Genomic DNA, 19,947 nt, shown 5'->3' on the forward strand with positions numbered 1-19,947 from the left:
ATTATTATTATTATTATTATTATTATTATTATTATTATTATTGATAAGGACTTGTAAACCATAATTTACTCATGACTGGTTGAATATTGTAATTTAGGTTAAATAAGCTAGAATAATAACTTAATAAAAAGGGATTAACATTTATATATTCTAAACATAAAAAAGAATTAAAATTATTTTGTCAAAAATAACAATATCTATGGTTTGGATTTGTTGAAAGTTAAGTGCTTTGCCTTCCCTTAGATGATGCAAGAAAGAATTGGGTTCAGAATGGGGCCCAGAACTGATCCTCACGGGTGAACTTGGTTCTGAATCTTGAAATTTGGGTTGGGATTTGGGCTCCTTCAGGCCCAAGAACTACATTTTATTCCCGATGTGAAAATGGGATATTTATTTGGTCACCACTAATCACTTAAACAGTGTCTTATATTTGATAGTTTGTTGACATTCCTCAAAAAAAAAAAAAAATCTTTTGTAACGTTAAACATCAATCACGTTTTCAATCCATTTGTCTTGACGGTTCAACAACTTAATGTCTACATGTCATGCTATGCACGTGCCCTCTATATTTGAAACGATCGTGCTTTGAACAAAACTCGTTCAGATATTGAGAGTTTGAGACATCCATGCATCCTAGGTTGATTAATTATGACTTTTGTGTGCTGCTTGAACTATGTTTGAGCCAGTTTTTTTTGTACTTGATGTTATCACTTATTGAATCTGAAATTAAAAATTTAATATTTTATTAATAAATCATTCGATTATTGACAAAATTGAATCGTTTTTAAAACGGGTCAACTTCCCTATGGTTTCGATTCTTGACTTATCAAATACTTGCCCAATAAAATCATTTTTTCAAATACAATGTTTTCCACTGCACCAAGCTTCGAATGTTAGTTTTCCAGGCCAGTTAGAAAGGAGAAATGCAAAATTGGTTTTCTTTATTGAGGATATGTACGATTGCATAAACAAGTAACACAGCTGGCTACTTTTTTCTTTTCCTATAAATGTGAGGTTAAGATTATATGAGAGATTGTTATCAGTGTGGCATGTGGACCATCCCTTACATCACATACTTTGATTTGATTTCGGCCTAAAATATCATATTCTCTGTATGAGGATTTTTTTTCCTACTTGGTCTCATGATATTTTTGAAACAAATAAGCTCTTTGCTTGGAGAATTAAATTTTTTTTTTGTTTTTATTAATTAATTCATTACATTTTAATTTAAAGAATGTTAAATATATTTTATGCCCAAAAATTATTCAAGAGATTTTTCTTTTTTACTTGAGATTATATGTAATTGAATTTTGTTCATTGAATCTAAAAATTTAATATGAATAATGCATCAATAGCTACTGCTAATAATAAAAAAAATAAAACCCAAGTCAAAACAAATTTGTTTTTTTAAATTGATTCAGAAAAGCATTTTTTAAATGAAAAAAAAAAAATTTCCAAAGGCATATGATTGAATATTAAAATTATTGTACTAGTATTTTCAATAAAAGTCTTGGTGGAGATCTATAAATACTTTGAGTCAATCATTCATTTTAATTCATATAAATGACGTGGATGATATGTTACCAGCTCACTCATTGTTTTCCTCTTTGGTGGCCAAACTTCTAAAATTAATGCCTTTGGCTCAAAAAGTGACAAACAAGTATACTAAACATCAAAGACAATAAATTCCAATGCCAAATCCATTCAAAATGATTTAGAACTTTGAAGAATATGACCCCCTTCTACCTTATCAAACAAATGCACACAATTATTGAAGGTTTTATCTGGAATTTTGCAATTTCAAACTATCATATAATTGCAATATTAAGGAGTGTTTTAAAATTTTTTTAATGGTTGGATGCTTGTCATATAGACTTTTCTACACATTTTCTTTCATGTGTCATTGAACCTGTTAATCATGTAATAATTAAAGTGATTGATTGTATTGCTTATTTAAATATAAAAATTTTAAGAAATTTCAGTGATTAATTAATCATATCACGCATTAAACAATAAACAATAAACTTCGATAACGATTTTGCACTAAATATTAATGTCAATTGATAGTGAATGTGGTCATTTTTCTAGCATAGAATGATAACTACTTGTTGGAAAAGCTGAATTTTAATCCTTGAAATGGAAAATTTTACATATATTTATAAGACTATGCAAAAAATAAGCAAACTACGACAAAATTGTCTATTACATACAAATCTTATTGCTGGTTAGGTTAGGTAAGCTGTAATAATGGGAAGATATACGAGGCAGAGTTGTGGTCGAGTGGCAATCAAGTTCCTTAATGATTTAATTGGTGCATTCAGTCATTTAACTGGAAAACCACACAGAACCCTAGAACTGTGGGCATCTAAAAAGAATGAGACAGCTAGTTTTAACAGTCGGCCAGCTGCCATTCCATTGCAGTGCTCGATGTATCACTCACCTGGCACCAGCACTCATCATCACAGAGTACAGGAAACCATTTGGGAAATTTTCCAGAACCTGCAGGGAGGTTCTGCACTTTCAATATTGTACTATAAAATATGAAATCGGTAAAGCGATTTGTTCCCTTACGTGGCATAACTAGATTGATGCAGGATGGCGTCCGTTGAAGTAAATGCTTTGCTTTGCTTGAAAGTTTATCATACTAGGAAAGAAGATAGAGCTTCTGCAAATGCTAAAATTGTACTTGTAATCAAACGGTTCCTAAAAGTAAAACATATAGTTTTTGACGCAAATAGTTATCCATGGTTGGTGCTGTCATGCACCATATGGCCCCGCCATGACCCATGCCAGTTCATCTGGCTTTACTTTTAATTATTCTATGCAAATTTTCTTGCTCTCATCTTCCTTTTCAACTCCCACATAAAAAAAAAAAGAAAAAGCAGAAAAGAAAGGTCTTTTTACCCAGCCAGCAAAATCCCATGTCGTGTACAATATCAATGAAAATTAATTTAACCAACAAAATATCACTAAAAAAAGAGAAAACTCATACATGCACGAAAGTGAAATAATTTAGATGAACACCTTGCTTCTCTTCCTAGGATAACCCTTCATACAAACACCAAACACTTGACTTTTATACTCTTAAAAAGAGGACCCTTTTTTTTTTTTTTTCCCTAGTTAAGGTTTAGCATGGATTATCATCAGAAGCATCGAACAACTGAGGCTCAAGCTTGGTCCTACAAACAGGACAAATCGAATGCTTGGAAAGCCAAGTATCAGCGCATTGCAAATGAAACCCGTGATTGCAACCGGGAACCATTCTAGCCGGTTGTTCTGCCTCAATCTCATCGAGACAAACGGCACACTCAGTCCCCAACACAAGCTCCTTCCCCGTAACCTTTGGCAGCTTCTCCAGCTCTGAAACAGACAACCCTTTCTCAGCCACCTGCTTAGCCGCTAACGACCCTGAATTATCAGTCTGATAATTCGTAGCATACCACAAAAGACAGATATAAACAATAAAAACAGCACTCATACCAACGAATGGCAGAAAAAGGGCTAAGAAAACAGAAAGAAGCATTGGGTGGTGGCTTCCGGCCGTGGGGATGGAGTTTAGGGCAGGTGCTGGAAACGGAGAAAGGAGAGCTGAAGGTGTGTAGTGCGCTCCATGGCGCATAATAGTTAGCTGGTTTATGGGAAAGTGTTGAGTTTTGGGGGGTTTCTTCTGGGGAAGAGAGGGAGGGGAGGGCTTTGGCTGAGAGATTGGGGTGGTAACGGCTATATTGGTAAGGGACAAAATGGAATTGTTAGCGGTTTTATAGATGACGTGTATCGTAGCAGACAAACAAAAATCCGAAACGGCACTGACGAATTTACAGTTTGGGTTTATTTCCTTGTCCTTCTTTTCTTGATCTGTTAAGCAGTCATAACTCATAACTCATAACAATTCAATTAAGAAGACCAATACATGTTTGGCACAATGTGTTGTTTTGAGTGAGATTTTGTTTGGCCTATTGAATGGGATCCTATCACCTAACTCGTTATGAAAATGGATTATCAGCTAAAAAAGGAAATGGGAGGACAGACTTGGGTATAGGCTGCGTATCCCATATAATTTACATATATCATTGCATCTATGAAAGTAACAAAACAAAATGATATAGTCTCCGTCTCTCCGATGTTTGTTTCATTAATTATATGATCCAAACCTAAAACCAAGAAACAAAAGTTTGGTTTTGAGTTTGGTCACAAGGTTAAGTCTTACGTGATGGACAAATGGAGGGGGTTTAGGACAGCTAATCGGGCCGATGAGTGCTATCAGTTATGTCAAATTGTCAATGAGTTTGGAAGTCGAAACAAGACTAGCTTGGGTCGCCTTGGCCCTTGGATAAATGAAGTCACTGTATTGTAGATACCAATTTAACTAATTAGAGTGGTGGGCCCGTAGCCGACGGGTCCCAAAAACATGGCTCTGAGATGAGAGAAGGGTTTCTGCTAAAACAAAATTTCGGTCCCCTGTACAAGCTTCAGATGATGAACACGACATTTTGTACATAGTTTTACGACTTCAAGGGCATTAAGATGTTGCTGTAACTTTATATCTTTAATGATGACCAGAAAACAAGGAGAAAATTATTCAAAACTAGTCCCCATATGTCATAAACTTAACAAAACAAAACTGGGCAAAAGGCTACACAGGATATGACACAAATATGGTTATCTGAACCTGAATCACACGAAAAAGGATCCATTTCCTAAGTTCAATGACATCTGAACCTGCAAATTCAACAAGCATTAAAAAGACTGGTAAGTACTTACAACTTAAGAACATTAGATTCATGCTAAGAATTGGATCATAACATCACAGCATCTTATACCATGGAACTTCAACAGCAATGGTAATAAAAGAACTCTCAAATTTTCAGAGGAAGAATTACCTGTGCAGAAGTAGCTAAATTCCCTTCACCCAGCTGTAACCGATTTATATTAGCACTTAGCAGTACTTGAGAGGCAACCACCCTTCTTGGTCAAGAAACAAAATAAATGCAACATCAATTTAAGTATTTTGCAGCAAAGAACTTTCAAGTCTAGAACAACCAACAGTCGTTTCAATAGCTAACTTAAAATCACATTCCAATCTTCCAAAAAATTCACTTTCCAAAGTTAATTAGGTGGGTGCTCGTGGAAGAGCATAGGAGGGGAAACTAAAATTCCAACAATATCTCTTTGACATGAAAGTTCCTTCCAGGCCTAACAGTGCTTGCTGCAGTATATAGTATCAAAATCGCTATCAGTAAGGCTACAAGCTGTCTGATAATAGGATAGCAGAATTGAAGCCAACCAAGGTGCAGCATATTTCTATTAAAGCTCTGATGTTCTGATACCTATTCTTTGTGAAGCAAAGCAAGAGCATGGAAGGTTGAAGTCCCCTCAAAAAGGGATAAAGAGGGTAGTAATCTGCTATGCCAACATGCAACCACAAACATTACAACAGCACCATCAATTTGAGTTAATATATCCATCATCATGTTTTTAGATTTCGAAGGAAGGAAACTGAGGCAATATGTTTTTCTTCCTTCTTAGTCCGAGTTTAGTTTACTCAACTGGGGTTTTTTGCTGTATTACTACCAATACAAGCTCTGAGTAGGATTCATTACAAAGCTAGTGTTGCTTGGGTTTGCTTCAGTCTTTTGAAGAGTAAAGATGCATGGCTTACTTAGACATAAAATCATTCACCAATAATCCCCACAAGAACAAGGTTCATCTTTAAAAGCTTTTGTCAAAGAAAAGGGTACAGGCACTCATCAAAGTTATTATCACATAATTGGCCAGTGATTTGGGAGTTTCACAGGTAGATCTTTTCTTTTTTTTGGTTATTCAAATACCCGACCATGGAATAGGCTAGAAACTGATATGGTAGTTTCAGTTGGGTCTAATCCGTTAGGCCTTGACTTTATCCAATTTTCACTTGAAACTGATATGATAGTTTGAGTTGGGTCTAACTTATTGGGCCTTGACTTTATCCAATTGTGACTTCAATCAAACCTCTTAAATGTATGAAAAAGTCGGGATTTTCTTTTGTTCCATTTTGGTTGGGAAAAAAAGAGAGGAAATTGAATGAAGTATTAATGTTGGGACCTGTTTCTGCAAATAGGAAAAAGTTACGGTTCAAGGAATAGAACCGGGGTGAACCGGGAAAAGGGAATCGGTTAGGGCAGTTTTCAGAAGCGTGCAGCGCGGAGATACATAAAGTAGCAAGGGACATCTCGAGAGATTGGCTTTAGGGCGTAGAAGAAAGAAAAATAAGCCGTAGAAGAGGGCTCTCTCTTGGTGGAGCGTACCCCCCAATATATCCTTACTACTCCATTAACCGTTAAAGGTATTTTCTCAGATCTAAACCAAACCCCGCATCCCTTTCCCTTCTGCTTCCGTTTCTTCACTCCCCTAATCCCACCCCTACTTTGATTTTTTTACTCTTTTTTGTTTTGTAATTTTAATTTTAAAAAATTTCTTGGTTTTTTTTTTTTTTTGGGTTACGTTGGAAACTTTTCAAACATTTATTCTTGGCGGAGAAAAGATGGATCGTTACCAGAGAGTGGAGAAGCCGAAAGCAGAGGCACCCATTGATGAGAATGAGATTCGGATTACCAGTCAAGGCCGAATGCGTAGTTATATCACTTATGCCATGACTCTGCTCCAGGTTTTTTTTTTCCGGTTTAATTTCTGCGTATTTAGATCTTTACTTGAGTTGGGTGTTTGATTATGTTGAGAAATATGTACCGGAAATGTTGTCTAATGTTTTTTTTTTGTCTGATAGGAAAAGGGCTCGAATGAAATAGTCTTTAAGGCAATGGGAAGAGCCATTAACAAGACTGTGACTATCGTGGAGTTAGTTAAGGTATTTTTATCTGTTTGCACTTGCTTAGTTGAATGGATTTTGTTTTTTGATCCTTGTTTAAGGAGGCTGATAATCTGCTTCTGCTTCATGTACTTCTATTGCAGAGAAGAATTGTTGGTCTACATCAGATTACATCAATTGGATCCACGGATATAACAGATATGTGGGAGCCTTTGGAGGAAGGACTTCTTCCGTAAGCGCAATTTAAGCCTTATTCTGATAAAGAGTTGTTGTTTGTTTAGAGAATTTTAGTAACCTTTGTTTAATTATCACAGATTGGAGACCACAAGGCATGTGTCTATGATCACTATAACTCTTTCGAAAGAAGAACTGAATACGTCCTCTGTTGGGTAAGTTCCTACACTTGTTTCTCTTTACTGATGAAATACATTGTGTCCCATTGCAATTTACTTTGCATGTTACCTTCGGTTTTAGTAAATTTTGAAATATTAAATATGGTCAAGCGAGTGGTTTTTTGTTAATATGAACAAGTTGGTTTTAGCTTCATTTCATCTATGCTTGTTTGATTAAATTTGTATGAATGTTGGAAATTAGAAAATTTTGGCTTATGGAAGGTTTTGACATTGTGGGGCATGTCATGAATGTGACTCATGAATTGCTTCCTCATCTAGGTATCAGCCTCCATTACCATCTGATCAGGTGAAGGCATCCATAGAATTTGATCATGAGGGAGGTAGGAACACATTTCTTATCTGCACTGTTTTTCTGTGATGCCCCTGTTTCTTTTTATAGACTTCTTTTTGCTTGGCAGAGGGCTCGCCCAATGGCCGTGGCAGGGGTCGTGGTGGTAGAGGAAGGCCAAGGAGTAGAGGTATGCCAATTTTGAATAGTGAGATGCACTCTGTTAAATTTTCTGTTGTGTTAGGGGCATGACTTACCATGGCTGGGAATGTCATAGAAGGTTATATATATGGAATATTTTAAGCAATATTTGGTTGCATTCTTCTTCAGGGAATGGTTTTGTCTCTGCTGAGTATGAGGATGGAGGCTGGGAACGCAATCGTGGCTATGCTAGGGGTAGAGGTCGAGGAAGAGGACGTGGTTTTCGTGGCCGTGGACGTGGAGGATTCAATGGACCTCAGTTTAATAGGCAGCAAGATGGAGGATACAATTATGAAGCCCCTCCCCAAGGTGGCCGTGGACGCGGAGGATACAATGGCTCTCAGTTTGATAGGCAGCAAGATGGAGGATACAATTATGAAGCCCCTCCCCAAGGTGGCCGTGGACGCGGAGGATACAATGGCTCTCAGTTTGATAGGCAGCCAGATGGAGGATACAATTATGAAGCCCCTCCCCAAGGTGGCCGTGGTGGGTTTTCTCACTTCTTTTTATTTACTTATTTATTTTTACAAAGTTTTAGTGTGTCTAATAGTTTTCCTTATGGGCTTTGCTATGTATTTGTTATCACCAAATAATGTTGGCCTTATTTTTTCTCAACATGTTGCAATTTAAATCATTATGAACAACAGGAAATAATTTGTTATTGGAATACATATAAAATGATGTAGAGAATGCAATCATAAATTGGTGACGACCTGATGGGTGACCTGCAGTGGTAGGAAATTTTCTATTGTCTGTCTATTAGAAAAAATAAACTTCATGCCAATTGCATTAAGAAAAAGGCAAAGAGTTTTTTGATTGCTGTACAGATGAATATTGGTTCTAATGGTCCTGTGTTTTGCTTTGTAAAGGTCGTGGCCGTGGCCGTGGCAGGGGATATCGTGGAAGGGGCCGTGGGTTTAGATCAAATGGGCCGAACCAGGCAGCTGCATGAGGTGGTGGCAGTCCTTGAACCTCATGGAAACGATGGTGTTGGATGCATAGCCAGTTACATGTTTATGGATTTTTTTTTTTTTTTGCCTCTCGAGTCATACTGCCAGTTTAGCATTAGGGTGTGTGTTAAATTTTTTCTTCATTGTTCATTACTAGCAGTTTAACTTTAGGAAGTGTTCATGGTCATGGCTGGTCATGGTAGACTAGCATAGAGTTGCATTTAGGTTTCTAGTGCAGCTGCCTCACAGCACAAGGGGCAAACACTCCTTTTTTGGGTTTATTTTGTAGGCAAGGTTGTTATGTTTGAACAATTGTAACTTATAAGTATTTGACAGAAAAATTTTCCTTTATTATTTTGGCTAGATAATGGCCCTTTTTTTTTTTTGTTAGTTTTTTTGGATGAGGTAATGTCTATACTAAAAAAGAATAAGAAATTTAGTGAATCCATGCCTTGGAAGAAAATAAAAGAAAATAATTAATTTAGGAAGATAAATCCCATCTTTAATATAGTTTGGGCTTTGTTTTTTCTTCTCTAAATTAAAAAAAAAAAAAAAAAAAACCGGAAAACCTACTTGAAAATTTGTTTTTTTCAATACAATAATCGAAGGATTTTGGCTTATTTAATTTTTATTAGTCATTATCTGATTTTTGAAAATAGAATCTTGTAAAAGGTTAACATATTTGAGTTATTGGTCTAATGAAATAAATAAAAATTTTTTGGTAAAGCACTTTCTAAAACTATTTAGTATTTTATTTATATTAAAAAAATTACCTTCGAGTATCACAGTGGCAAAGCCAATAAATAAATACCGTATATTTATATTTGGAACTAGAAATTCCTCGCTTGAAGAGAAAGAAAAGATTCTTTAAAGAAGAGGCAAAAGCGGTGATTGTCTGCTGTCGACACTAAATAAAGCAAGTTAGAGCAACTCCCGATTCCGATCCCTAGAGCTCCTTCCTCCAGATTCGTAACAACTCATTTTCCCTTTTCATCGATCGACGCTCGCCTCTTAATTCTTTCATTTGCGATCGTCGGTAGGGCTTTAGGCAAAGATGACTCAAGATGTGGAGATGAAAGACAACCTAACTCCTTCTCAATCCGTTCCCTCTGCTGTTCCCTCCACTTTGCAGCGTAGCCCTCTTTTCCGATTTCTAGGGTTTTGTTTCTCCTATTTTTACTTATCATTATTGTTTTAATTTTTTTTTAGTTTGTAATTTGTATTTGTAGATTTGAAGGAGATCGCTTCGCTTATTGAGACTGGTTCCTACACTAAGGAAGTTCGCCGTATAGTCCGTGCCGTTCGCCTCACATTTGGGCTCAGGCGGAAGCTTACGGCGTCTCTGCTATCGGCGTTTCTCGATTTTGCTCTGTACCCTGGTTCCGAGGCTCATGCTAGATTGTCCTCATTTCTTCCTAAGGTACTTACTCTTTTCTTCTCTTTGGCTACATAAAGCTTTTGCCTGGCTTTTGATAGATAATTCATGATCACATCATCATCGATTTGTAATCTGTGAGTTTACTTAATTTGTTGGTTTAGTTAACATAATGAGTTTATTGCAAGGCTATTTGATTAGAATTATTGAAAGTCTTATGTTTGTGGAATTCATTAGCAATTGTAGAATGACCTATTTACACACTATGGTATTTTACTATATTGTGCTATTGACATTATATCATGTAGAAATATCATGTAGAAATAGAGAAAGTGGCACTTCCTCAAGTAAATGAACTAGGCTGTGAAACTTTAATTGGCTATTGAGCAATGATTTTTTAGGGGCATCTTTAGCGTGGGTTGGCCCTTTAGATTACCATTGCTGTGTATCTAGTTTGAAAATTTAAATTTAGTATTGGGCAGCAGCATGTTTTAATGATGGTGGTGATCTTTGAATGTTATATTGTGGCATGTTTGCAATCTCCTTGCTAAAGGTATTCTAGTTTCTCCGATTTCAACTTGGAAGTTTTTGTTCCAAACATTGCATCTGAATTAAATATGATTGTAGGAAGATGAGCTCATGGAAGTTGATACCGCAACATCTACTGTTCAGACTCCAGCAAAACACTTGTTGCCAGAGCTTGAGATTTACTGCTATTTGCTTGTTCTCCTTTTTCTCATTGATCAGAAAAAATACAATGAGGTTGAATCTGTTTGCACGAATTTGCATTATCTTTTTCCTTTATTAGCCAAGTCCACTTTGTTAGACTATAGAGGATCTTTTGCTCTGTTTTCTTTCAGGCTAAAGCTTGTTCCACAGCAAGTATTAATCGGCTCAAAAGCCTAAACAGAAGAACTCTTGATGTCCTAGCATCAAGACTTTACTTCTATTACTCGTATAGCTATGAGCTCACTGGTGATCTTGCCCAAATTCGTGGGTAAGATATTCATAGCCAGCTGTCTCCTCTGTGGTTCCTGCTCTGCATGTGTGCTTACTTGTGTAAATATATAAATCTTCCATGTTAACATGTAACTTTCAGTAGTAGAGCAGAGGAAGCTGAATAAGAGTCTGGTCATTTATCTAACTGTTTTGTGTACTTGTACTTGCAGCAACCTCCTAGCCTTGCATCGAATTGCTACACTACACCATGATGAGCTTGGTCAGGTTTGTAATCAATGTTGTTTAGATGGTAAGAAATATAGGAGCTAATGCATAATATACTGGCATAATGCAGGAAACACTTCTAAACTTGTTGATGCGTAATTACCTCCATTATAACCTCTATGATCAGGCAGAGAAGTTAAGGTCTAAGGCACCACGATTTGAAGCACACTCAAACCAGCAGGTATGCAAGTTGTTTTATTTCACTTTGAATACCTGTATTGCAGAAATATGGTAAAAAGAAAAAAGAAAACCTATCTCTGAATTGGGATTTTTGTGTTGCACTATTGCTTGTTTTACTGATCTGTCAGGGTAGATCTTGCTATAGTCTTCTTGTGCTTATTATTGGCCTTATGGATCTCATCTCCTTTATCTTCTGTCCTTTCTCGTCTGCTATTAATCTCTTGCTTGAAAATCGATACTGTTTACATTTTAAGTCTTTTTTTGGATGACTGAGTTACTACTGTATGCATCTTGTTTTAACAGTTCTAAACTGGCACATATTGTGGTTTATTTTGTTGGCTATTGCCCAACCTTCAGTTTTTGTCCACTTCTGTTCACTTAAGGATCTAAAATGGGCACGTTATTCGGGGGACATCTGATGATAAATATTTTGTTTCAGTTTTGTCGATATCTCTTCTACCTAGGCAAGATTAGAACAATTCAGTTAGAGTATACGGATGCAAAAGAGAGTCTGCTACAGGCTGCTCGTAAAGCCCCTGTTGCAGCTCGGGGCTTCAGAATTCAGTGTAACAAGTGGGCTATATTAGTTCGTCTGCTGTTGGGTGAAATACCTGAAAGGACAATCTTTATGCAGAAAGGAATGGAGAAGGCTTTGAGGCCATACTTTGAGCTGACAAATGTAAGTCTGGTTTGTTGATGATGAATATTTGTTTAAGGAGAAACAAACTTGTATGACAAATTGTTTTTACCTTTTTCATCTTGGTTAATTGGCTCAACTTTTCAGGCTGTACGGATTGGTGACTTGGAGCTCTTTAGGACTGTGGCGGAGAAGTTTGCTAGCACTTTCAGTACTGACAAGACACAAAATCTCATAGTCCGCCTGCGACATAATGTCATTAGGACTGGATTACGCAACATCAGTATCTCTTATTCACGCATATCGCTGGCTGACATTGCTGAAAAATTGAGGTTGAACTCTGAAAATCCTGTGGCAGATGCTGAAAGCATTGTAGCGAAGGCTATCCGTGATGGTGCGATAGATGCTACATTGGATCATGCAAATGGTTGGATGGTGTCAAAGGAGACTGGTGATATTTATTCTAGCAATGAGCCTCAAATAGCCTTCCATTCCAGGATTGCTTTCTGCCTTAACATGCATAATGAAGCAGTTCGAGCCTTGCGATATCCACCAAATACACACAAGGAGAAGGAAAGTGCTGAAAAAAGGAGAGAGAGGCAACAGCAAGAACAGGAACTCGCGAAACATATTGCTGAAGAGGATGATGATGATTTTTAAGGATTTTGCCTCTGTGATTATGAATTGCAGCATGTGTCTCGACCTTCTTTATTGTTTCTCGTTTGGAAGGCTAGTTCATACTTTTCAATTTTATGAATGCTAACCGTTTTTACTTGGATGACTTTCAGTCGTGTTGTTATCAATACAAAATTTTAATGTTTTGTGGCGAAATCATGTCTGATGTGATGCTGGGCATAGAGTAATTGGGTTAAGTGGTCTTTTCTGGATTGGAATTACTTAATTTCTCGTAGGAAATTGCGGCGAGGGTTCAAACTTCAACAGCATTTCCTGTTCTAGTGAGTTGTTTCATGGAGAATATGGGTGGGGAATGTTTTGACATGCAACCGATAGTTTCTTAGTTTGTTTAGTATTAATGCAAGGACCAAATAAATGGCATTGTTAAGGTGAACATCATGAAACTATTTATGCGTAGAGTTTCATTTATCAAGTCGGAATTGCAGGAAACACAAGTTTTGTTTGGTATATTGATTTTGTTATTAATAAATTAGTGCTACCATATATTTTGGAAAGCTAAAAGATACTTAAAATCTGTGTTGAAATCAGACTATAAGAAACCATAACATTTTTGGAAAACTAAAAAATAAAATATTTAATTTCACTCAATAATTAAAGCCTGATATTTTATGAAGAGCAATGCTAGGAGCAGTTGCTTTTTCGGGCGTTTTATGACACCTTTCCAATCAAACATACTTCAAATATTTTCTTTACTAATTGGCTTTGTTATTATGTACCAGTATAATATTTAATTATTTTAGAAAATTAATAAAACTTTAGACAGTAATACCAAGTTGTACCAAATGGTACTTCAATCTCATCATTCATTCACAGTAAGTTGTCATGTGCTTGATATAAATGCAATCATTCAGGGCCCCTCGTTTATTTCTTTGTTTTCTTTTTAGTCTTTGTAAAATAAGCTTTATATATACATCAACCAGCTTTGAATGCGGAGATGGTCTTTGAAGAACATGATGGACTTGTTCTTATGATTGGCAATAGAGTAGAATAGAAAGAATATTTGCCTTCAAAATTCGAATTAATTTCGGATAAAATGAAATCTCTACCAAATTTATTAGCCTAGGCCTCTAGCCCTTTGCTTGACGGTGCTAGCATCATACTGCAAGTTTAATTAATACTATAATTTGATAGATAGATAAATAAATAGATAGATGCGTTTTTCTGTTCGCGGTTGAAAATATATTCTCAACTTGCCCCTTACGAAATCTTTTGCTTGATGCTTAATCTTTGACAATTCTAAAAGTACGCTTCACTCTAACATCTGAAACTCCATTTTTTTTAATCTTTAGAAAATGATATTCTCTAGTCTCTTCATAAATCTTATTCGTGGTTTTATGGATATGGAAGATTTCACATGTTTGTAATTCGCTTGAGAACCCAACTCTCTGTGTGCTTGCATCGCAAGAGATGAGAAACAGCAGTTAAAAACTTTGATTAAACAACTCATCCCCACCCCATCTAATGTCAAAACCAATCATGTGCAAAGACCTAAAAAGAATAAATAATGCAATTGGCTCATCTGGGTCAAAAGGAACGCCCAGGCTGTGATCTAATGGAAATAATCTATCACGCAAAACAAGTGGAGTTTTCGTTTTATCTTCAAATGGCAACAACTACCATATGAAACAAATCCATAAAACAACAATTAGGCGTAGGGTTTTTGATCCATTCACGGCTCTTCTGTTGGGAAAGATCAGCATGTGGGTGTGGAAAAGGCGAGTGTGTGAGAGAGAACGTGGGAATAATTGAATGAGGTTCAGAAATCTTGAGTCATTGCAGGGATAATTCAATTTTATATACTTAAAATGAATCGGTTTTCGTTTCTTATCTACTCGAAGGGATCACATGTGAGGTTGTTTCATAGGAGAGTCTGGTCCCTTATTTAAAGAGGCAATTCTTCTACTGGCAAATGCCAATAAATGTTAAATAAATTCGTTCCCATTAGTACTCCTCATCTTCCTCTTTGTTCTCTACCGCATCTGCTGTCTTTTAGCCTACCAAGAAATGGCAAAAATCATTTTTGCATTAGCAATCTTGTTTGGATTCTGCTATCTTGCTACTAGCGTGAATTCCTATATGGTCTCTGGCTGGACTAAAGCTCATGCCACATTTTATGGAGGCAGCGATGCTTCAGGAACTATGGGTTAGTAACCATTCTCTTCCACTCCTATTTTCCTTCTGTTGGATAAATGAAAGTTTTTATTCATTCAAAGTAGCACGTTCAGGCTTGCCCGCAAGAAGCAGGAAATGAAATACAGTTCTTTTTCAGCTTTCATCATCATTTAATATTGAAGGATTTATTGACAATAGGGGGAGCTTGTGGGTATGGGAACTTGTATGCAAGTGGCTATGGAACAAGGACTGCTGCTTTAAGTACTGCCTTGTTCAATGATGGAGCTTCATGTGGACAATGCTACAAGTTAACGTGTGATTATCAAGCAGACCCCAAATGGTGCATAGAAGGTACATCTGTGACCATTACTGCAACAAACTTTTGCCCTCCTAACTTTGCTCTCCCAAGCAATGCCGGAGGGTGGTGCAACGCTCCTCTCCAGCACTTTGATATGGCTCAGCCTGCCTAGGAAAAGATTGGTATCTACTGGAGGCGGAATTGTGCCTGTTTTGTTCCAGAGGTAGCATTTCTATAACATTTTCTTCTCTCGTTTTTACTCAAATCTTATATTGCTATATCTAACGTTATGGTGTTCTTACAACAGGTTTCCATGCAAGAAGCATGGTGGAGTAAGGTTCACTATCAACGGAAGAGAATATTTTGAGCTTGTTATGATTAGCAACGTGGGTGGGGCAGGATCCATCCAATCTGTGTACATCAAGGGCTCTAACACTGGGTGGATGGCAATGTCAAGGAACTGGGGAGCCAACTGGCAATCCAATGCCTATCTCTATGGCCAATCATTGTCGTTCAAGGTCACCACTACTGATGGAGAGACTCGACTATTTCCTAACATTGTGCCAGCAAATTGGGGGTTTGGCCAGACTTTCTCTAGCAAAGAACAATTCTAAGTTACTAAAAGCTTTAGAGTTCAGGATTTTGAGTTTAGTTTTCGACAGAAGTGTTCTTATTATTTTACAAAAGTTGCCCGCCATACATTTCTTGGGATTTTATCGGTTGAGACGGTTGAAATTACATGGCTACATGGTGGTTCAGATGGAAGTGAATCCTTGAACTAAGGCTGTTACATTACTTTTTGTGTTTTTGATACAGTAAATTCGGATGATGTTTGTAATTATTTCAAGATCATATCAATTGTCAATAAGAAGCGCAAGAAAACATTGTAGCTTCTGTAAATTTTGTTTTCAGAAATTTATTTGTTTGTAATAGAAGAACTTGTTCTTTATAATTGTACTATTTCCCATTCGAATGCAATAAATCAACCGATAAACTCTTTGTCTTTTACCCAACAAGGGTTGTTGGCAGAAGAGGCTATTAACTCACCACCTTTGGCAGTTTTGCCAAAAGAAATTCTTTTAAAGGGAAAAAGGAAGACAAGAGTTACCTTGAACTTTAAGAGATAGGGACCGCTTTTGGCATTATTAACCTGCCATGAATTTTCACAAACAAATTGTTCGGATCCACTGAATCCTTTTTTCAAGTTGATCAAGGTCTATGCAACTGTGATTTCCAAAGCACTGCTAATTGCATCTATATTATAATTCTATCCGAGTAATTTCCGATGAGAATTCGTCAATTCCAAATACAAAAACAAATATATATTCAATAAAGGAGATGAGCCATGTCCAATCATTGCTTGCTGCCATTCAAACAGAGGTGATAGGAAAAAGACAGCCCGCAATTTCCGAAGCAGCTATCCACGTTGATCCTTATTCCTGAAGCCTCAGGCCCAACTCCTTTTTCATTTTCTTTTTGTGGCTTCGATAGAGTCTCAAACTCTGAACTGATTCATTTTCAGGTAAATTAATATTTTAGTGTGTTTTCAATAAATATAAGGAAAGGGGTCATTGAATTAAATTATACATAACTTGTAAGTCGCTTAAGGAATTATAGTATGGACCGTTCTGTTATGTGCTAGGCTATTGACAATAACACTTACACAGTTATTGAAGCTGTAGACTCTTCTTGACCAAGGTTGCGTTAAAACGAAGATTTGATCATTTTTTCAACCCCATCCACCAAACATTCCCCTTTTTTAATCTAGGTAGGTTCAGCACGTTTCTGTAACGAAATGCTATAAGTCCTTATCAGGCCTCAGCGAAGAAACTATTGGTGCCGGTTGCTCTTCTACCACCCTTATCTCTTGGCAATACTTAGCTCGTTTTACTTTGAATTTTGAAATCAATACTGTTATCATGCTTATCTTTCTGATTATTTTAGGTTTTACTCTGCCATTGATGGCTAAAACTTCTTCCATGGTTTAACTTTTTGGGGAATGACTACGTAATGCTCTGCTTAAATTATCTGAAAATTGATGATTTCATCACTGTGGAGGTCAACATGCAAAACTCGATTAAAATATTAACGATTTTTTTTTTAATAAAGGCCAATCACAATCAAATTTGATATGGCTTGTCAGTTGTCGCTTTAAGAGCATGCTTCAATACTACTCCACTAAACAAGGGTTCTTGATAATGTAATATGCCAACAACCATTCTCGATGGTAACAACTCAAATTTATGGTCTCTTTTGCCTTGTCATAAATAACACATTCCCTCCCTATCAAACTTGCATGGTTAATCTGTAAAAGTGAATTCAATTGTTTCAACTATGGCAGCCATAGTTGCACTTGCTTTCGCTATTCTCATGTTTCCAATTTCATCACCTGCCAGAGCACTAAGCTCAAACTTCTATGACCACACCTGCCCTCAGCTCGAGTCCGTTGTTACAAGTGAAGTCAAGAAAGCGATGTTGAATGACAAAACTGTTCCAGCTGCGCTACTTCGAATGCACTTTCATGATTGCTTTATCAGAGTATAAATTTAAAAATGATGCTATCTTTTGTTTTTTTTCTCTTACATAGACATCCACATGAACACTACGATAGACAGTTTTGGACAATGTTAAAAATTGGTTCAGATGTAACTTACTTTCTGTTTGTTCTAATTTTAAGGGTTGCGATGCTTCTGTGTTGCTGAACTCAAAAGGAAATAACAAGGCAGAGAAAGATGGACCTCCTAACCTTTCATTGCATGCATTTTATGTCATTGACTCTGCAAAGAAAGCATTGGAATCTTTATGCCCAAGCATCGTTTCTTGTGCTGATATCTTGGCCCTGGCTGCCAGGGATGCAGTTGCTCTGGTAAGTAGTAACAATAATAGCACTGAATTACTTCGATCATTCTTACTAAGTTGTAGTAGCTGACAACCTGTTCCACCTATGTAATGGATTTCTAAATATACTAATCCAACTGCTTTTGTTTTTGTGTTTGTTTTCACTTGTTTGCTGTCATCTGGTATATTTTAGTCTGGAGGTCCCACTTGGGACGTGCCCAAAGGAAGGAAGGATGGAAGAATTTCCTTGGCGACTGAGACCAGACAGTTACCAGCTCCCATCTTTAATATATCCCAGCTACAACAGAACTTTGCTCAGAGAGGTCTCTCCGTTGAAGATCTAGTTGCTCTCTCAGGTATATCTCTTTATCAACATCTTCCAAGTCCTGTAAAGTTGCTTCACCTCCCAGAAAACAAACTAATAAACCACTCTGATTCCCATGGCTAAATAAGCAAAGCACAAAAAAATTGCTCAGATTTTCATTATGCAGAATACGTTTCAGCTGGATTCCCATGTTTAATTTACTTGATTGGTCCTCAATAGCTAGAGTTCTTATGTAAAACCTTCCTGGACCCCGGAAGCCATACATGTTGAAGACTCCAATGTTATTAATCGTGCGGTACTGACCATATTATACATGTAGGTGGTCACACTCTGGGGTTCTCCCACTGCTCTTCTTTTCAGAACAGAATTCACAACTTCAGTGCTACCCATGACATCGATCCAACCATGAATCCATCCTTTGCCACCAGGTTAAGGAGCGTGTGTCCAGCACACAACGAGGTGAAAAATGCAGGCTCGCCCCTGGATTCTTCCAACTTCATATTTGACAACGCATACTACAAGCTGCTTCTCCAGGGAAAGAGTATCTTTTCTTCAGATCAAGCTTTGCTCACCATTGCGAAAACCAAATCATTGGTTTCTAAATTTGCAAGCTGCCAAAAGGCTTTTGAGAAGGCGTTTGTCAATTCTATGATCAAGATGAGTAGCATCACAGGTGGGCAAGAGATCAGGCTAGATTGCAGGGTAGTAAGGTGATTTTGAAGCCAATGTGGAGTATCAAGGTTAAGGCCAGGCATCAAGAAAGTTATCTAGTCAAATATTATATTTTTTAGAGTTATCAAAACAATAAAAGTAAGAGAAGAATGTTTGCATGTGATTAGCCTACCGTGCGAAGAGAATGTATTTGAAATTTATGTGCTATATCATCATGTTATTTAATGAAGAAAAAAAAAGTGTTCTGTTATGTTCTTTGGTTTTGTAAATTATCATGATTCATGAGTCATGACCATATCATTTCTTACTGGAATAAGTGGAAATTGAAAACTGAAATAGACTTTCCTAGTACTTAAATAGTTAAATTCAAGTAGTGTTTAATAAATGAGTTGGTGATCCATAGATGGAGACACATATATGCTTTTAAGTTGAGTGAATAAATTATGGCTTGATTCCCTTGTGTCCATAACAACTAAGCTCAACTCAATGAAAAAAAATACAAAAAACACTAATGCTCAAACATTATCCCTCAATTTTATTTATAAAAAAATCTGAAATTTGATTGTTTTTTTATTTATTGTTATCAATATATTTCGCAATGTCATTCATATTTTATATATATATAATCCACTCATTATTCATTCATGAATTATGAAAATGATATTTATAAATTAGGATTAAAGTTACAAAAAAATAATAGAAGAAATCGAAACTGAGAAAAAGGATAAATTTTACAATTAAAAAATTTAGTTGCTAAGTGGAATTTTTATTTGATTATTATTACATGCAAATGAGACGAAGAAACGGGCATTAGCCTGTAGCAACATTGGGCTAATTTGGATTTTGGGCTTCGTGTTCTGAAACCTTTTGATTCATTTAAGAAACAAATGCTCAAAGTTCAGAAAAACCCATAAAGTAAATGGGCCTGTATACTTGCAAACACAAACAATGGGACA

The 19,947-nt window shown here is 36.5% G+C and overlaps 3 protein-coding genes and 2 pseudogenes across 4 annotated transcripts; 4 read left to right on the plus strand and 1 right to left on the minus strand.

Moving 5' to 3' along the window:
• Positions 1 to 2,884: 2,884 nt before the first annotated feature.
• LOC111314776 (E3 ubiquitin-protein ligase ATL23 pseudogene) lies at positions 2,885 to 3,832 on the minus strand (annotated as a pseudogene).
• A 2,387-nt stretch (positions 3,833 to 6,219) lies between these two features.
• LOC111315278 (uncharacterized) lies at positions 6,220 to 8,988 on the plus strand. Its single transcript, XM_022916884.2, has 9 exons — positions 6,220 to 6,322; positions 6,521 to 6,643; positions 6,761 to 6,841; positions 6,946 to 7,034; positions 7,117 to 7,191; positions 7,474 to 7,535; positions 7,614 to 7,673; positions 7,814 to 8,170; positions 8,554 to 8,988. The coding sequence occupies exons 2-9, from the start codon at positions 6,521 to 6,523 to the stop codon at positions 8,634 to 8,636; spliced, it is 930 nt and encodes a 309-aa protein (XP_022772619.1). The 5' UTR covers positions 6,220 to 6,322; the 3' UTR covers positions 8,637 to 8,988.
• A 493-nt stretch (positions 8,989 to 9,481) lies between these two features.
• Positions 9,482 to 12,881, plus strand: LOC111315279 (putative 26S proteasome non-ATPase regulatory subunit 3). The gene is made up of 8 exons (XM_022916887.2): positions 9,482 to 9,767; positions 9,864 to 10,054; positions 10,637 to 10,771; positions 10,870 to 11,006; positions 11,179 to 11,233; positions 11,304 to 11,414; positions 11,853 to 12,092; positions 12,198 to 12,881. Exons 1-8 carry the CDS (start codon positions 9,689 to 9,691, stop codon positions 12,708 to 12,710), a joined length of 1,461 nt encoding a protein of 486 aa, XP_022772622.1. The 5' UTR covers positions 9,482 to 9,688; the 3' UTR covers positions 12,711 to 12,881.
• A 1,727-nt stretch (positions 12,882 to 14,608) lies between these two features.
• On the plus strand, positions 14,609 to 15,906 carry LOC111315280 (expansin-A11-like; annotated as a pseudogene). Its single transcript, XR_016330597.1, has 3 exons — positions 14,609 to 14,889; positions 15,057 to 15,379; positions 15,464 to 15,906. The product of XR_016330597.1 is annotated as an expansin-A11-like (transcript).
• A 1,530-nt stretch (positions 15,907 to 17,436) lies between these two features.
• Positions 17,437 to 19,240, plus strand: LOC111314777 (peroxidase 64-like). The gene is made up of 4 exons (XM_089749081.1): positions 17,437 to 17,694; positions 17,834 to 18,022; positions 18,188 to 18,350; positions 18,639 to 19,240. The coding sequence occupies exons 1-4, from the start codon at positions 17,491 to 17,493 to the stop codon at positions 19,031 to 19,033; spliced, it is 951 nt and encodes a 316-aa protein (XP_089605207.1). The 5' UTR covers positions 17,437 to 17,490; the 3' UTR covers positions 19,034 to 19,240.
• The last annotated feature ends 707 nt before the right edge of the window (positions 19,241 to 19,947 follow it).

Source organism: Durio zibethinus, chromosome 20 (assembly GCF_047325235.1).
Source record: "Durio zibethinus cultivar Kanyao isolate XHJ-2024 chromosome 20, ASM4732523v1, whole genome shotgun sequence".
In the NCBI taxonomy this organism is placed as follows: domain Eukaryota; kingdom Viridiplantae; phylum Streptophyta; class Magnoliopsida; order Malvales; family Malvaceae; genus Durio; species Durio zibethinus.

Excerpts from the sequence above, each read along its gene's own strand:
- LOC111315278 (XM_022916884.2), top strand. The coding sequence starts at position 6,521 with ATGGATCGTTACCAGAGAGTGGAGAAGCCGAAAGCAGAGGCACCCATT. Across the intron at positions 6,842-6,945 it reads CTATCGTGGAGTTAGTTAAG|AGAAGAATTGTTGGTCTACA; the intron begins GTATTTTTATCT and ends CTTCTATTGCAG. Across the intron at positions 8,171-8,553 it reads CCCTCCCCAAGGTGGCCGTG|GTCGTGGCCGTGGCCGTGGC; the intron begins GTGGGTTTTCTC and ends TGCTTTGTAAAG.
- LOC111315279 (XM_022916887.2), top strand. The coding sequence starts at position 9,689 with ATGACTCAAGATGTGGAGATGAAAGACAACCTAACTCCTTCTCAATCC. Across the intron at positions 9,768-9,863 it reads TGTTCCCTCCACTTTGCAGC|ATTTGAAGGAGATCGCTTCG; the intron begins GTAGCCCTCTTT and ends TTGTATTTGTAG. Across the intron at positions 11,234-11,303 it reads ACCATGATGAGCTTGGTCAG|GAAACACTTCTAAACTTGTT; the intron begins GTTTGTAATCAA and ends GGCATAATGCAG.
- LOC111314777 (XM_089749081.1), top strand. The coding sequence starts at position 17,491 with ATGGCAGCCATAGTTGCACTTGCTTTCGCTATTCTCATGTTTCCAATT. Across the intron at positions 17,695-17,833 it reads TTCATGATTGCTTTATCAGA|GGTTGCGATGCTTCTGTGTT; the intron begins GTATAAATTTAA and ends TCTAATTTTAAG. Across the intron at positions 18,351-18,638 it reads AGATCTAGTTGCTCTCTCAG|GTGGTCACACTCTGGGGTTC; the intron begins GTATATCTCTTT and ends TTATACATGTAG.